This window comes from Aphis gossypii, chromosome 2 (genome assembly GCF_020184175.1).
Source record: "Aphis gossypii isolate Hap1 chromosome 2, ASM2018417v2, whole genome shotgun sequence".
In the NCBI taxonomy this organism is placed as follows: Eukaryota; Metazoa; Arthropoda; class Insecta; order Hemiptera; family Aphididae; genus Aphis; species Aphis gossypii.
Window position 1 is genome coordinate 34,922,206 of NC_065531.1, and position 20,057 is coordinate 34,942,262.

The 20,057-nt window shown below is 26.3% G+C and overlaps 1 protein-coding gene across 1 annotated transcript in view; it reads right to left on the minus strand.

The window, feature by feature from the left end:
* LOC114125368 (glutamate receptor ionotropic, kainate 2-like) overlaps window positions 1–20,057 on the minus strand; it is a 142,990-nt gene that overhangs the window by 21,346 nt on the left and 101,587 nt on the right. The window contains exons 3-4 of the mRNA XM_027988984.2: window positions 16,457–16,714; window positions 16,020–16,186 (exon numbers count right to left, since the gene is read on the minus strand). Of these exons, the coding sequence (XP_027844785.2) occupies window positions 16,020–16,186; window positions 16,457–16,714 (425 nt within the window). The remainder of the gene's footprint in view (window positions 1–16,019; window positions 16,187–16,456; window positions 16,715–20,057) is intronic.

Sequence of the window (20,057 nt, forward strand, 5' to 3'; positions counted from 1 at the left end):
TGTCTTTATTTAATATTATATCGGATAATTTTTTTCAAAACCACTTAAGCTTAAAATAATATAATGATATTTTAAGATTTTTCAATATATTTTTGTTAAGACAACCCTTTTAGCAATTAATTTTTTATTGGAAATAAGTAATTTGTATAAAAATGTCATCACATTACTGCATAATTTATCAAATTATTATTCATTCAAAAATCTCTGATAAAAGTAAATACAAAAAAATGTCAACATTATAACTTATAAATACTTTTAACTTTTATAGATATTTTTTTGAACACATAAAGCTTGATAGAATTAGTGTTATTTGATAAAATAATCTCTGTATGCGTAGTTGCCCAATCCCGTCAATGATCATCATTTTAGGTATCTTTTTGATAACGATTCTGTATTATTTTTCTTAGTTCTTATACTTTATGAACGTCAGAAACCGTTTTATACTTATAAATTTATAAGTATGGGATTTTTTTTATTGCATTGAAGATATTTAGGATAAATGAACGCTACAGAATTTTCTACAAGTCAGCTTGAACCATGACCTATCGACGATGGAAAAATAACTCTATAAGTAGGTCAGGTATTTATATTATATAAGGGTAAAGAATTTGGAAAACGTCTTTTAAGACTTACGTTACTCTCTCATGAGTATTACTGATTAGAATATCGTTTTCAACTGTACACACTACACACAGACAGGTACACACACACTCAATAGTTTCAAGTTACTTAACTTTAACTCAATGGCTCGGCTCGTAGCTATCTCATAACACCCAACCGAAGAAAAGTGTTTGTTTTTAATTTTAACGTTTTTGTGGAAGATACTGTATGAAAGAGACGATGGATCGTTATTTTGGGATGACCTCAACGTGTGTGTATTGTACTAGTGAATAGAATTTTATTTCTTCTTATTTTTTTTTTTCACCAGTAACCTTTCTGGGGACCACAGTGGAAATATGAATGCATATGTACGATAAACTAACAGTATAACTTGTAAAAATGTAGTGAGAGAAAAGTTGTGTGTCGTATATTATGTACGCTGCTGTTCACGGGGAATTGTTTCGTTTTCATAGGCATAATAAATAAAACCTTTACGTGAATATTTATTTTTATAATTTTTGGTTTTTAGTAGGGCAGTAGAATTGTATAGTCCTATACTCCTATATACTAGACAGACCTTTTCTTATCAATTATGCATTTTTAAATAACAAATACAATTCTATAAAGTAGATTTTTAACCAGTTATTTTTGAAAATAAATATTATTTTACTAATTTTCTAAAATTGTATAATAATTTTCAAGCGTCAATTATTTTAAACTAAATTTTAATCAAGTCCATTGGTAAGAAATAAATGTTAGTCATACCATAACGTTAATGAATAGTTTCAATGAAACTTTTACTATCAAAAACATTATTGTAAATTTAAAAAAAAATAAAATATTATATTACAATAGATTTATTTTTATTTTTTATAGTAAGGTATAAAATGTGATTTTTAACACTTTTTTTAGTGCGATAATTTTGGAACTTAATTTAAAATTTATTGCTGTAACTGAAAACCTATAATTAATTAGTTCTATCAATGCGTAAGCTTTCTTAATCATGTAATTTTGTTATTATAGTTATATATTTAAGATTATTTATTTATCATGTTTACTTATAGTGTTGTTAAATACAGACTGTAAGCTTGAAAAAAAACTCTTTGATTTTTAATTTACTGTTTTTCTTTTTTTTTTTAACTATTGATTTTACATTTTTATATAATGTATTAATTGGAATTGTTAACTGTCCTAAGTTTTTGCATGTTATCGGTTTTTGGGTACTATATGTCAGTATTAGAATCAATTTCTTATATTATATTGTAATCTAATTGTAATTTTGTCATACAAAGTCCCATTAAAGTTATTTTGCTGTATAGAATATAGTAATGCATTTTTTATTTTTTAATAGTAGTTTAAGTTAAAAAGATTGTTTCACGATGTTAACTATTTTTTATTCATACGATTGTATGTTACATTAATTTATTATTTTTACTGTAGTTTCTGTTCTAGCTGGAATTACTATACATTCTGTAAATAAATTAATTGTCAAATAAATATATCGATTTTTGGGCGCTTAGATCGATCCCTCAGCAGATTTCTATGATATATATCTGTGCACCCATTAGTGTAACCTAGTGTAATAATACTTATATAATATAATATTACTATCGAGTTAGAACAGTCGGTACAGTATAATTTAAAATATCCGAACGATACCATCATATTAGCAATTCATTTGACGTTATGCAGATTATACGTGTTTGTGTTTCGAAAAACACACACACACAACAACTACGATATCTTTTTATTTTATAATTCGTCTTGACTACGTGTGCGGTTTTCAAATCGCGTTCTTGTTATCGCTTCGAGACCGAGCAAAGCGCCATAAAGACCCGGGAACCGTCGAAGAGCCAGATCAATATAAATAAATAACGTGAACACATTTATAATACACATCGTTACCGCCCGTTATTCGCTTTATTTTATTGTTAGGCATGCGATAATAAATGTATATGATTTTAATAACATCGGTCCGTTTAAGATTCAAGTGTCGTGCGCGTTTTGTATTAGAAAATATTTCACACAACGATTACACTCCACCACCTCGTACTTACACTCCGAAGGGTTTTTGTTTTTGGCCAAGTTAAACGAGAATAGAAATAGGAAAGATTATTTATCATATTATATATATTATATATTTTCGTTTTTTTTTTTATCGTTTCGCGGGATCAAATCACTAATAAAATGTTATTTTCTCTAAAGCTTTTTTTTATCGTTTTAATAATAGAAGAGTTGACGATAATATCTCAGATTGGTTAAATACTTGTAGGTGCCGTTTGGTATTATTTATTTGATTATATTTTACGCGATATCAAAATAAAAAACCACATCAGTCTAAAATATAATATTATTGCTTACACATGAAATATCATGGTACAAAACACTAACATTATTTCCGTACGGTTAAACCGCGTCCTCTCGTCGTGTGTAAAGCGAATTAAAAAAAAGGGAAACGCATAAAAATCAATTTTTTTTCTCTCCGCAATGTAAAATAATAGCCATCCATCGTAAATATGACCAATGTCGTTATCGTTTATTATTAGGTTTTTTTCAAAATTAATTGGCAAATTTTATGAGATTAATGGTGACATACCAATTAGTGTGATAATTCTAAATCACACACACATACACATTATGTGTGTACATTTTTCTTTTTTTTCCAAATGTCCGATACAAAATAAAAAATAAAAGTTTTTCGACAGAAATAACAATGTAGTTGAAAGGGATACGTAGAATAGTAATATCCCTTAAATTCATGCAAATTATATACTCTTTGTGACATTGCCATCTAGAATTTAAATAATGCTCTATTATTTAATTAATTATTATGTACCTAATGATTACATACAATATACATATATCCAGATAACACATTAGGGATTGTGTTTCGATTTAATTCTAATATACGTCTCGTATTATGTATGATCCGTGTGTCTAGTTCTAAGAAACGCGTATATAATTTGAATTATAGAAAATAATATTAGGTGAACAAATTATGTGTATAAACATTAAGTATACAAAGCTAGTTAAGTTAGAAATATCAGAAAAAATTATAGAATATATATTTAAAAAATAAAATACATACTAAACAGTTGCCGGAAATTTCTGGAAATACGAATAAATTTAGATTACCTAATATATTTCACCGTCTTTAAATCAGAAATAAAAATATTTAAAACATCCACTTTGTAGAATATAATACATAGTTATAGAATGTGGATAAACAAAAAAAAAAAAAGAAGTAAAATGTTAAGCTAGCGTTACATGCAATTTACATATATTGATGTTGATACCACTGTGGTTGATGAGTAATGAAAAAAATATTTATATAATCATGGAAAATCGTTTTTCTTTTTTAGGTATTGCATTCTTGTGTTTTAGTCACGACGAAAATAATAACTTATTAAAGAAAATCAAAAAAATGGTACTTACTGTTTAGTGTAAGAATTTTAATTAATTTATTAAAAAAAAAAAAAAAAAACATTGTACAATTAGATAATCAACCATTTTAGTTATTTTACTTTTGTTTGATGCTTTTAATCATCGTATACATGAAAAATAATTCACACTCGTCAAGATATTATAATATTATGTTAAAATTTTATTAATAAAAAAAAAAAGAAAGAAAAAAAGAAAGAAAAGTAAATATTAAATATCTCTGAATAATATACAAATTAAAATGTTTTAGGCAAACCGCAAAAAAATAAATAAATGCAATACCTGTTTTTTTCACTGAAATACTTGGTACATATAATCTAATATACAAATATAATTCAATGTTTTGTTTATAGGGGTGAATAAAAAATATTATATTTCAACTAAAATTAATTTGCTAGTCAAACTGAAGGGAAATGATTAAGATATTCTACGAATAAATATACATGTATAGTTTTTAACAGAACATTGTAAAATAATAGATTCGTTCGTACACATTTTTTATGTTGTAATTTAAAATTATTTTCTAGACAAATACTAAAGATACTTTTAGTACTAATCTGGTTATTATCATACCGTCTGTATTAATTTGCATGTTTTATGACTGAGTGTCAGTGGTCTTAAACATGTCGTATAATTTTATTATACATAATAGAAATGCGAACAATCGGTACGAAATGTATTATTTAGAACAGTGTTTCTTAAACTGTGTTCCACGGAGACCGTTTGAGGGTTCCATGTGTAGTTAATGTTGTTGTTTATCCTCATGATTTGTTTTGAAGAGGGCTAGGTATTATTTTTTTCAATGAGTTTTTACTATAGATACCTAATATAAGTTGTAAATATCACTCAGTAGTCACACGTAAGCGACTATCGCAGTGAAGATGTTCACAAACTATAATATAACAATATATTATTAATTCATATTTTACGAATACTATTAGGTACTTTAATATAGGTAGGTGCTGTATAATTTAATAATAATATATCGGTGCTTAAATAACATAATATACACACGCTGCTTATACAACGATGGGCGATAATAGTATTGGAGCGTATGCGCGACTAGAAGTTTGGGGATCGAATACGTCGAACTCGAGGAATTATGGAGTAGCGGCGCCGTGTAATCGCCGATAAACATACACACACACACACACACACACACACACACACATATATGTATATACATATTATAAAGCCAGGAAAGGACGGACAAAGTACAATAACAATAAAACGTGATATACTGCTTGTGCTTTTCTCTCTCTCTATCTCTCCGTCTTTGTATATATTCATATATACATGTCCTTTTCCTTGTCTCTCTGTATATCTCTCAACAATCGCGGCGACCAAGACGACGGCGACGGCGACTAAGAAGACTGTACGAAGAACCGTCGTGGAACTATATTGTAGCTTCTGTAAAACGACGACCCCTAAGCGTGCTCTTCGAAGCAGCGGGAGTTATACGTTCACGCCTGCGCACGCACACACACGCGTGCGTATACCGGCAATAATGGTTATTATTATCATCCAAGGGTGGAAGGCTGTGTGTTCAGCAAGCGGAGGGTGGCAGAAAGGTTGTTTGGGGGCATCGCTATATGTATAAGCTCTATGTGTATTTAGTGTATACACCGCGCGTGGATTCCCGGAGCTTCTGTTTATCGTTGTCTTTCTGTGCTGGGGCTACATTATACACACGTATGTATATAATATATTTCGCGTTGTCGTATAATATGCACCCGCACACACACACACAAGTGCTTACCTATGAGACGGACCTTTTGTTTGGACGACACGTTTAAAAAAATATCGAAATGTTTGGCACGCGGCGAAACGAAAACCGAAAATAAATCTTTTTTTTTCCGTGACGTTGCAACCGTCGATAAAACACGCGGAACCGACATGACATCGGCGATTTACGAGGCTGTCACGTCGTCCCTTTGATCCTTTGAGATTTTGCGAGCACGCGTGCTCGGTTGTAATCGACGATTGTCGAATATTTTCTTCACAGCGACAGAGCAACAATAACAGAGCCGCGAAGCGCATTAACGGAAGTGTTTATTGCGATAATTTGAGGCCGAAGGCCGACGGTGGTCCCGTTTGTCTCTTCTCGAAAAATACCGCACAGACTAAAATAGTATTATTGTGGTATTGTATTTGAATCTAGATAGCGTTTATACGTGCAGAAATAGTTTACGTCGTTTTGATAATAACAATTATTTTTTACATCGTTATTCGGTCCGGAATTTGTTTTTCAAACGCCTTTCTATGTTTGTATCGTTAATGTGGCTTGGTGATCTGGAATTATGTTATTGTTTCACGAAATACGTACTAAATTTTATAATTTACGATGTTGTAAAATAAAATCAAATATCTATGGAACTACATATCGTCATGATGTTTAATATCTATACGGAATGTTAGAAATTTACTATCGATATCACGTATGATTAAGCAAATACCGTTTATTTTGAACGAACTAAACAGTCACAAAAATAAACGTTTGAGTATGCACCCTATTTAAATTGATTATTATAATATTATACCTACCATGTCTATAATTAAACTATATATACAAATAAAACAAATTAGATAAATCTTTTTCTTCGCAATTTATACTATTATTTTTTATATTTTTAAAGATATTATATAGATTATTTTTGACTGTTAAATAAGAAATTATTTTTTGAAAAGATGATGATAGTGGGGGTTCATTATTAGGTACACTATGTGTAGATATTATAAAAGGTCCATTATATAATATTGTATTCTTAAGTACTGATACTGTTGTTTATAACTATTAAATTTGATTTGTCTCGATTATTTGATATTAAACTGAAAAAATATTGTTTTGTATTTGTTTCGTCTACATTTGTATTTTTTACAGATTTTAGTATGAAGATAACAAGATTGAAGTAAAACTATTTTCTAAAAACGGGACAAAATGTGTTCCATTTGAAACCTAGGTTGGTTTAAGACAGTATAATATTGTTGATGGACGTCTACCATTTATTGATTGGTAAATTTTGTTCATTAACAGTTTTAAAGTTCAAAATTCAGAAAATAATATTAAAATTAAACATTTATGACGTAGAAATAACTTTAAATATTAAATTTCGGTAAACACTCAAGCTAGTAATATTCCAATATTTCAGTATATTGTTATAATAAATATAAAATAAATCATTGCACATACTGCAGTGTCATAAAAACATACTTTATTAAGTATGATAAAAACTTTTAATCTATCGATCATACATATATTAGAATAACAGTGCATGAACTGATTTTAATCTACAGGTAATGTTGTTGTGTTGATATATTGATCATAGCCTTAGGGCACAAATTGTTCTAGTCCAGACATTTTTATTATAACCTTTTATTCATATAGTTGTTGTACTAAAATTGCTGTACGTATAATTTATATGTAAGTGTAATATGTATATAATATATAATCTTAATTAACGATCAAATATAGTATAGGTAACCGATTTGTAGATATTTTGTGTGGTAAAATGGATGTCATAATTAATTATTTTGAATCATGTAGTATAATAATTTTGATTGTACAATTTGAAGACCAATAGTAAACATAATTTTTTAAAGATAGATGTCAAATTCTAATACAATTTTAGGTGTTTAAAATTCTTTAACTCGTGTACGTTTAGAACCTAATTTATAATAGCGTATTTGCGAAAAATATTAATTATTATTGTTTGTTTCAAGTATCACTCTGTCATTTTTATATGTGGATTCAATTTACCACTTTAGTTTTAGATTAGAACTTAATTTTTTGAGTTTAAGAATTTATCTACTAGCAATGATAGATTTAAGGAAAGGGATGTAAAGAGACTCCCTCATATTACCATAGCACATTTAAGCTAATAAAGTAGCCCATTTTTGATAGCTGTGACGTATAACTTAAGAGTAACAAAAAATAAAAACTTTATTTTGTTAAAGAATTTATAAAAAAAATATTTTTAAGTTATATTGGGTTAAATAAACAGAAAAAATCAGCATAGGTATGGAAGCATTTAAAGAGACCGGAAATGAATTTTTCCATTTAACACACGTCAAATACAACTATTTATAGAAGTATTACCATTTACCAGTTGTAATATTTACAAGTAAGAGATATTTTTCCATTAAAATAAAAAATTAAATCGTATTTGAGAACAAATATGGAAAAAAATCGTTTAAATGTGATAGAATTATTAAATATTAATTGTGAAATTAATGTATAAAATGTAATAAAACTTAATAAATAACGTAATAGGTTTGTTTTTTGTTGAACAATATTCTATGGGCTTACAATTTTGTTTATAATTTATTAATATCTTTGATAAATTTTTTTTTTTGTATACAAATACTTTTACATTAATATTAATAAATACGTACACTTATTGTAAATTGTAATTAATTATATATAAGTATATCATTTATATAATAATTAATAACATAAGTATTTTTTTTTCATAAATATTATGTATTGTTAGTATTGTTTTGAAAAATTTAATACCTCGGTTTACTAGGTTTACTATAAAATCCTAGAGTTACCACTGTGCCTATTTCTTAAAACTTATAAGTAATATTTATACTCACTTTCTATATTACAACTGATTTTGAATACAAGTATAATATATTAAACAAAATTTTTTTTTAAAAGTGTTGTTTCCATATCATTTTGTATTTATTTAATTAATGTATAAGTAAAATAATATAATCTAAAAACAAGAACTAGAAAACATTTTGTGTAGATATAATATTTTATCACTGGATCTTAAAATTATAAAATCTTTAATTATAAAAGTTCATTGATTAAGGGTGAATAGAAAATAAATATCTCTCTACATCGATGTTTAGTTTTCAATGACATACCTACTAAAAAACATATTAAAAATTGTTGTTTTTATCAAGAACTTCTAGAACTAATTTTTTTTTACAGTTATAACAGTATTCAATTGTCACAACTCACAGTTTGAGACATTTTTCATTGAAAAAGTTATGAATTAATAATTCATGAGCTTAATATATTATTTTTTTGTATTGAATTTTGTTTGAATGTATTTCGAATAAATTGGTTAACCTTATTTATCACTGTATTTACTTAAATATTTTAATTTATCAATTAATAATACTTGTGGTGCTACTTTTATTTTTATTTTAAACATATCTATAATTTAAAATAGTACAGTTTTAGTAAAATACACATTGTACTAACATTATGAATCTTTGTGTTCATCCTATTACTTTGGAAAAAACTATATTCTTTAAGTTTTATTAAGGTTAGAGTGTATAGTGCTTTTGATAATTGAACGTGTAACTTTGTTTATTTCTACGTCACTGCAGTAGTGTGCACGATAATACGGTCCTATATATCTACTGGAGTCGTCTGACCAATTAATTATTATTTTCTTTAGAGAGAAGTGGTCGGAGTTATGTCTGTTGTTTTGCAGTAGTCGCGTTAAATGTGTCATGGAATAAATCACAAATACTGTGTTGACAACCACTGCTCTCTAGAATTCCTCCTACATTTTAAGTCGTTTGAAATTTATTCGCTAATTACAGAAGATAATTATTTAACTGGGTTAACAAAAATAATGTATGGATATTTAGATTACATGCATGCGATGTCAACCTATATACGTTTTTGATGATTTGGAATACATAATTTTTTTTATATTATGGCTTATTTAATATCTTACTTTTTTAACGATAATTAATATTGTTACACACTTCATTCCCATTAAAGTTCCGAAGTTAACATAATGTTGATCAAATATTTAAAGTAAATAAAACAAAACAAACTCATGATTTATGAACTCTTTAAATATATTACTTCCATGAATGTACTAACATTTACTCTAATTTGACGAAAAAAAAATTGTAATTTGAGAAATAAAAAATATATATTAAAAGTTGTACCTAGATCATTATATTATTTATTGCATACTATATTATGGGTTAAATAAGATAAAAAAAAATTAAAACGATACAAATTGGTTGAGTAATTATCAGCTTATCATTTTTAGATTTCAGACGAGAATGTCAGACATCACAGTTTTAGCTATAATATTTGTTATTTATTATTATATTAGTAAATGTCTGTGAAACATTTTGAACAAGTGAATTAAGATCTTCCCCGATTAAATATAGAAATAAAATAATATTTAAAGTAAAGTTTTAGTATCTCTAAAATTGTACCTATTATCCTCTTCTTAATCATGTAATTATAACGTTTTGTAATTATATATATAATATTATTATACAATGTTCTATACACTGAGATTATTTTAATTGGATCCCTCAAAACACGAAATATAGGTTATTCTTTAATCTTTTCTTGATAATATTATCTTAGGTTATAATATAATAGTTGTTGTTTTATTGTTTTTAAAAAATCATTTTATTTATTATCAGAATATATACAGAATGTATGACATGTATAATCTTTGGTTTTGAAAAAAATCCATCTAATTTTAAGAAAAGTTTGGAATTCAAAACTTTACACATTTATTTTTTATGAAAAGCTGATTCAAGTTAGGTTAGATGTAAAATTAATTATTTTTTTTTTATATATTAATATACATTGTAATTAAAAAAAAAACATAAAAAATCATTAAGATAATTCTAAAATTTAATTTTACGAATTAGAAAAAAACATCTACAGATAGAACCTTTACATTAACTAAAAATAAATGTAAATTGTATGGTTAAAATTATTTAAAAATAGCTTTGTTTACTGAAATGTTTAGTTCGCTTGGTAACTGATCATTCTTAATCGATCTTAGACCAAATGATGCTCCATTCAGTTAACCAAAGTTCAATATAATTTATAAATTTTCCAAAAACGCAATAGTATGCAATTTTTAATCCTAAGCCTTATGGAAAAATAAATTTATTATACAACAAAAAAAGTTAATTTCAACAACATTGTTTAAAAAATGCCATCAATACTATATAGCAAATTATGAATTACAGCAAAGTATATTTATATAAAGTTTAATGATTTGGTTGTTTTAAAAGCAAATTACTTTAACACAATTCACAAAAAAATACTATGGACATTGGACGTATTATGTACTTATCTGTAAATAATTATATGCGAATAAGAGATTGGAAAATCTAAAACATAATGTTTTAACATGGTAGCGTAGATTGTGTACAAATAATAAAATAACTTGATTTTTGAACACATAGTTAAAAATTTACGAAAATTCGTATTAATACTTAGATGACGGATAACATTACATCCCGTTGACTAAAAGCTTGTGGATTAATTAAATCGTTAATTTTGTATTACTTTCAGATTTTATTATTTTTAACACCTGAGACCCAGGGCAAGAATATTTAATAGTGTTGAAAGTAAAATTAATTTGTTTGTTAATAATTAATTGTTAGGTACTGTTATATTTATTTTAAGGCATGAAAATGTTTTTAATTGGTGGTTCTCTGTAGTAGGTACGGCGTTGACTATAGGTACATACTTTATACTACCCCTCTGCACATAATGGTAAGTCACAATTATATTCAACTTGACATTGATTTAAATGGTCACATATTAATTGATTGAATGGAGCGAGTACAATATAAATATTATGTTCTAAGTCTAAAAGTTAATTTATAATATGACATTGTACAATTTATTGATACGACGATCGAGATATACCGATAATTAGATTTTAAACAGTTAATACGATAAACCAATCGACTTCTATTATAGAAGTGTTTCCCGTCGCAACTTAATAATCAGTTTGTTCGCTGTCGGTGACATTGAGTTTTTAATTAAAAGTCGTCAGTTTATTTAGCAGCAGGGATACGGTAATTTTTTAGATTTATACCAATTTGGGTGCATTAAAGTTCAACGATAGGAAAGCGGTTAATATCAAAAGTTAAAAAAGAGACGTAGAAAAATGCTAAAATAAAATTTCGAACAAAGAAAGTTTTTTTTATTTTTGTTTTAAAGGTAAAACATAGACATTACAACAGGACAAGTTTACACTCAGCTGATGTGCTTTGTTGTTAAAAAATATTTGAAAAATAAATTTATGTACCAATAACGGATATTTTTTCAAAAAGTTTATTTTCGAGTCAATAAGTCAACGTTATGAGTTTTTATAAATATATTTTTAATAGCAAAAATACATAACAAATATTTTCTAACGAACAGCTAGTTAAAGTGTTTAATGTTAAAAATGTAAAAGTGGTAATCGGCAGTTCGTGTAAGAAATTTACATATGAATTTACTTAATTTTCAAGGCATTCTATAACGATTTAAGATCATCTTGTATAACTCTTGAAAATTTCTGTCAACTCATGTTTATTATTCAAATGTTAGCAAAAATTATACTATTAAATTTAATATTTCTTAATTCATTTTTCATATCGTTCTTGGTTTTATTTAAGATACAGACATTTTCAGACCGTTAAAATGTTTAGTAAAATTTGTTATTTTTGATTTACGAATTATATAAACACTATTAATTTAATAGTAAAAAAATATACTATTTTTCTTGATATATGTACAAAAACGAGAAAAAATATAAAACTATTAAAATAAGTTAAATATACTATATTTATTTATTTATTTATTTAACATGGTCCCGTGCAAAAATTATGTTTATTGCCAATTATAATTGGTTAGGTTGATGATAATTTATTGTAATAAACGAAGCAAACTTATTTCAAAAATGTATTATCTATTCGTAGTTATGTAGAGCCACATATATCATAGAGAACAGCTACTATTCTATTGTCCTTTATATTTTACAATGGTTATTTATGATTTTATAATATTTACGCATACACTTGACGAACATTTTGAATGGTAAAAATGAACATAAGTATGTATATATTACATATATTTTTACATTCAGCTAAAATCCATCTCTAGTTTTAGAATAAATGTAAGCGCAATATCTTTATAAATTATCAAAAACAAAAAAAAAAATAAACGATAGGTATAAAAATGTTATTCCTACCAGCTAGTCCACAAGGTATTTAAGAACTTGATAATTAGTAATTAATATTGTTAAAAACTCATCAAGTATATATTATTTTACATTTATACTACAGAGCAATTTTTTTTTTTATTGGGGTGAATTGAAGTATAATGTCTTATACTTATTTGGACATTTTTATAGAAACATTATTTTTTCACTGCTTGCAGAGTTCAACAATTATTACATTAAAACAATATATGGTGAAAAGAGATCAGATAATTAATCTATTTTGATAATAGTTAAGTTGTGAAAAATTACTTTTGAAATATTGTCAAAACATTGAGTTAGGTACTGTAACACAAAAGCAGTAGTATACAGTACGTATGTACTCGTATAATTTATTTTTGAAACTGCTATAATAAGCATACTATGTAATGTGTACTTAGTTTACACTAAACACTGTACAGTGTACATGTATATAAATTGTATATTTTGGAGAATTAATTCTTGAGAAATATCTGTATTTTAAATAGACTGTAACTGTTTGCATTGTATAGAAGTTGTTTTAAAGAATATAACGCCATTAAAATAGCTGGATTGTAATATGAGGAATAAAAAACTGATGAAAAGTTTAAATCACACGTTCAACTTTCGATTCAAATGGTAAGCAGTACACAAGTTATTAAAGTAAATATGCTATTTATTGGTATATTCATTGAAAATACGTGTAACTACCACTGGTCCTTGACATTTTTGGTAAAAAATAAATTCTTCTTACAACGATTTTTTTTATTCATTTCATATACATGATTGTATTATACTTTGCCACTATGGCATATATGACAACCATCAATGTATATGTCGAATAACCATTAAACAATTTAATTTGAATAAAGACAAAATTTCACATTTATTTTAAAATACAATCTTTGATATCGGAATTCAATCTTTTTATTGGGTCATAATATCAATTTATTTTATATTATTCAAATAACATTTAAACTATTTAAAATTATAATAAAATTAAAATTAAATGAACTTATAATAAAATATTTAGTAAATATTTATTAAAAACAAGTATTTTTAATTTACTTGCAATGCATATTTAGTACGATAACTAGGTATGCACTAAATTATAATAAATAATAAATTAATAAAAAAATAATCTTAATAGGGATTTATTTAAAATATTTTGTTTTGAATTAAAGCACAGGTACTGAAAATATTTGTTATTCATTCGGAAAATAATGGAACAGGAAATATTTCGAATCTTTTTATTTCATAAACTGTTTTGAATAGTTTTAATCGTATTTCAAAGTATACAGACGTAAGTATTTGTGTTCTACTGTAAGAACCAAACAATGATTACACTGTCTAAACAATTGATAGATTTATTATAGTTCTTTGTTTAGCATCAGATAAACATGTCTTCTTTTAAACAAAACAGTCTCTGTAAATAACAGACCACTGAATCGTTTTTAAAAATGGTTAAATAAGAAGTATTATTTTGTTATCATGCAACAAGAATAAATCGAGAATGATTAACTAAACGTTTTTGTATTTTATCATAAAAAGTATATACAAAAATATATTTAAAAGTATATATTTGGGTTTTTAAATTTATATTTGTGATCTATATATTTAACCATGAGATACATGGATGAATAGATGATAAATAAAAATTTATACCTAATTTTTAAATCGTTATTAACATTTTTGTCTAATATAATTTGAGCACAATAAAATAATAATCTAAATATTAATTTAAAGAGCTATGGAACCCCATTGAATTATTCATTTCATTCATCCGAATATTGCGTACAATCATTACTTTTAAAAATAATTAATTGTTAAGTTTTTAAAGTTCATGTATAAGTTTTTACATAAGAAAAAATGAGTATAATTAACTGGTTGAATTTTTGATTTATATTAAAAATAGTTAGTTTAAGATGTTCAATGTGAGTGCATTGAAAATCTTACGAATTTGAAAATGGGATTTCATCGAATGTGTACGAAGAGCAGCTGTTAATGGTAATCGATTCTGCCAATTTGAAGTTGTATGCTTAAGTGATTTGAGAATAAAGCATAAGCTATTGTTTTTATACTGAAAAAAATGTTCACAATGATGGACAAAAAGAAAGTATTAAGAAGTATACAACAATTTCGAAAAATAATTCAAATGATAACGTTTTTAAATTGACATAGACCTTTTTGATGATATAATGCAATGATTAAATACAGTTCCATTATATTTATATAGTTCACATATTTTTAAAATCATTTCAAAAATGAATTGAGTGGTTTCATAAAAAGTCGTTAAAAATATAATCAATAATAATAATTATTGGTATATTTCGATCATAAAATGTATATTGAATAATTATTTAATAGATTTTTGATGAACATAGATTATTTATATTTTTTGATTGAGAAATCAACAACTTATTAGGAGCTTTGTATTACATTTTCAAGTATTTCTATCCAGGGAATAATTTTAATTGTTATTTATAGAAATACAACTAAAAATACTCGAACATTTCTTATACGATAAATAGCTCAACAATAGTGTTAGCGTAATAATTGTAAAAAGAAAAAATTAAAGTATACATTTTTAGTGAATATTTGAAGTATATACTTGTTATTGAAAAACATAAAAAAAATAAAATTTATTTTGTTAACAACTGGATAAAATTTTCCATTTTTTATAAATTTTAATTTTTCTAAATTATAAAAAAGTACTGCTTATTTTTAATTTTGATCTTCTATATAAAGAACTGGATTCAATTTTTCATCTAAAATATTTCTAATAATTGAAAATTTAACTATTTTATTGACTACTTATTGTGAATACATATACAAACTTATAAAAAAAAACTCATGTTTGTGTTTTGAATCCACTTAGAATCTAAATAGAGCCCTATTTATTTATAACAGTAAAATTAAAAATAAAATTTCGAATTAAATATGTATAAAAACTTCGTAATGGACAGTCTAAAATTATGCGATAATCTTATAAATATAGGTACTATTATTAGTACTCACTGATCTGAAAAATCCATTTATGTTTCGCGGGTGAACGTCGACGATAATGTTGAAAATATGTTTGTCTTTAATTTCTCTCATCACTTGCCTATGCGTGTGCTGATCCACTTGCCGAACATAAAAGTCAATTTTTGACATTTTCATTAGATTCTGTACCAGCAGTAAACCTATAAGTAAAACGCATTAATCGACAGTTTAAATTTTAGTTTCGAAAAATAAAACCCCGAAGCGTATCGGACACCGTATAAAAGCGAACCTTTTTGCCAGGTCGTTAATCAAACTGTGTTTTTAATAAAGAACAACAATCGAAACGTAACACTCTTTCCCTACAACATTTTGACGTGAAATAGCAATAACATCCATGTAGTCAATTCGCAATTGACGTTCATCACCCACTCGCTCTGTGTCTACTATATTACAACTTAAATTTTCTTTACCTTCTTCGTCGTCGTATACGATAGCGATTTTTGTCCAGTTCAAGAAATTTATAAGGTCCCTGAATGCTTGTCCAAGGTGTTCACGTGCAGGAAACATGTCCGTGACGAAGTGCCGTCTGTTCAAATCTGTGACGCGGTCGGCTATAGTCAGAAGTAGAGGCATGCTGACAGACTCGCAAATGGAAACTATGTGACTGGCCAAGTGACTGTCTGATGGCCCAAATATAGCATGTATGCCACTCTCCAATAGGCGGCATACTATATAAAAAAAAAAAAAATACGAAAAAGGACTTTATATCAATATGTATAAATATTAGGTTATATTATTATCATCGATGGTTTATTATAAGTACACGTATTATTTGCAAAGGTAGTGAGTATTTGATTACATTATCTGCTAGTTGCAGAATCGTGATCTGAAGGTCTTTCAATTCCCATGGCATAGCCATCATGGCTAAATCTGAGTATTTACCTTTATTATGGAACCTACCCACAATGATGGATGTATTAATGCACGCACGAATACATTATATCGCGTTCGCAGAATACACGTATGCTTAGGTGCGTCATTTTCAAAAATATGATCGTGTTGAGTGAGAGTTAAAAGGATTAATTATATATTTACCCGTACGTGTAGTATGTAGAGTGTTGGTGACTTAATTTAACATATTTCACGATCCACCAAGGCTGTCAGAATTGTGAATAAAACAAAGAATACCTAAGTTCTTTTTCGATTTGGAGCAGAACCATGGTTTAGAAACTTAATGCCACATTGTATTGCGAGTTTGCGTATAAATGTGAGCAATGTTTTTTAGACAGAAGAAAACTTTTGAAAAAAATACACTAGCGTTTAAAAAATGGACATAAAAGTTGGTGGATGACGTTTACGTTTGAGACAGATAAAAGTAAGTATATGTATCCATGAATGATAATATGTTTTTTTATTTAAATCTTGAATATTGGACTCTACCGAGAGTTTTAAAGTAGAAACGAAACTAAGAAATAAATTAAACCGAACTTGATTTAATTTATTTACTCAAATTTCAAATATATCTTATGATACAATTGTTTGGCTATTATCCTAAACGCATTCAATTAAAATAACACGAGTCGTAAATGAGTAAATAAAGACAATCGTAAAAATAAAGAATGAGATGACTTTTCTAGGTTATATTATACAATAGTTATTTCCATGGATTTATTGTGTGATTTTTTTCAGCTATTATCTTTTATGGTTGTTTAACCTCGAGTTTATTTTAAAACATGAATACAATAAATTTACATACCAACAAGGAATATTTTTCTATACTGAATTTTGCCAAAATGGATAGATTTGAAATTTACTTTTTTTAAGCTTTAAATACAACATAATATTGACCATACATAACACGCACACACACGCGCCGGTACATCATATTACATAAATATAGACACTACACTGGCATTTTGAATTTGTAAACCTTTTTTAGGATTTGCCCGGGTCGAAGTTTTAAATCAGTGAAAAACGTGGAGAGCATTGTAATCGCCCAATCGGCCAATTCGTTTCTGTCGACGTTATGAAGGTTCAAACTACTGCTGAATTTTTTGAAGAAATTCATGGCAAAGTTCTTTAGACTTATTTGTCCTTTCAGCGTGCGTTGTTCTGAAAACTAGATTGTTTTATTTTATTATTTTAGGGATAAAATTCAATTTGTATTTCCTAACTGGATGACATAAACAAAAATAAGGGGTACACAATTTATCGATTTTAACTTAAGTTCTAAATATATTCTAAATATCTTCATTAGATATCTGTGATTTTCAATGGTTGAGAATCGAAAATATAACATATACATTTAGTAGGATATAATATTATGATAGTTTTAATATATATTATCCAATAAATTAATAAAAGTGATTTTATTTGAATTTTGTCATCTTGTAGCTAGTTAATTAAATGTTTAACAATAATCTAAATCTAAAATGAGAAACGTTTATACTTGATGTATATTTCAACTAATACTAAAATATTATTTTTATTTATTCAAATAAAAATAAGTTAAAATATGTTTCACTATTGTTATATACATTGAAATGAGCTTATTTGAAAAATAAATAATATCTTCTACGAAATATGTTAACTTTTTGTTGTTGTTTATTTTGAAAGTACATTACTATTCTTAACTTCTAATTTTTGTTTTAAATTGGAAGTATAAATTTAAATGTAAAATTTGTAATTATTAAGTTATAATTTAATTTTTGGTGTTTTTTTGAAAGAAAAATAAATGAGTAATTTACGTAGATTACAGAAATGCCAATTGAAAGTACAAGAGTAGTTATGAAGTCTTGTAATATCAAAGTTATATTCACCACAGCTAAAGTCACTTAATAATTTATTACATGTTTGTATAGTTTTCAACAATATATTTTAAATAAAAAAAGTCATATTTTTATCTTCTTTATTTTATTGCCAGATTTATTGACTTTTCTTTCTTAAATTTGTATGTTTATTTTTGTTAACTATAGGAATGTGATTTTATAACAGAAAATACTAAAATATATTTAAAGTATAATTTGTCTTCTAAACTCAAATGATATACATTTTGTAGTAAATTATGATACGATAGTTAAGTTTTCATCATATAATTTTAGTATAGTGAATAGCATTGTCACGATTTATGACAGTCATTAATTATTCATTATAAAATAAAATTACACAACTTAGGTAAAATAAATTTTTTACAAATGCAAAAATAATATTATACATTCACACTCAACTACACAAGATAAAAATGTTGGAACCGTTTAATGCTGATTTTAATCAAAACCCTAATCTTAATTTATCTTAATTTATATTTTTAAAAACTGGACCCAAAACCAGAACATTTAATGAAATAATTTATAACTATAAGCAGATACTAAAAAGTAAAAATAAATAAACGGATGCAATACCTATTTTTTTTTTTTTAATAGAATTTAAAAAGTTAAAATGTTGACTCTTATATGTTACAAATTATCAAATTAATAATTTTTTACAAATTGGTCGTCTTTTTGAGTTGATAGTATTATAATCACATTTTTGTCGTATTTTATATGAATGCGACTAAATTAAAAAGACGATATGATAATTCATTATAACCGAACATTTGATTCGATTCATTGAACAGAAAGTTATCATTAAAATCAGTAGCAATGCCTTAAACAGCACTTGCAACTAAACAAGTAGACAAGTGGTAATAGATTTTTACAAATAAAATAGAAAAAAAAATAACAAGTAAATAATAATTATTATGTGGGTCCTTGCAGTTGACTATTAGACTATTAGATGTGTCCATGTCCAGCGCACTGATACAGAGAGAAATTGGACTGTTTCCAACGACGGGATTGTTACTGGCAACAGTCGGGACATTAAACATGGCTTTTAACGGTCGTCCCCATTCACGGCTTGCGAAAATCGGCCGGAACCATTTTCGCCCGACTTAACAGTTTTTCGTCGTCGTTTTCTCCTTTTAAGTATTAGATTCTATAAGCTGTAATTTTTTTTGCGCCAGGCTACTGCCGGTTGCACATAAAACCCGATTGTTTCCGCACGACGGGAGTACGCGTAGGACTATATTAAATG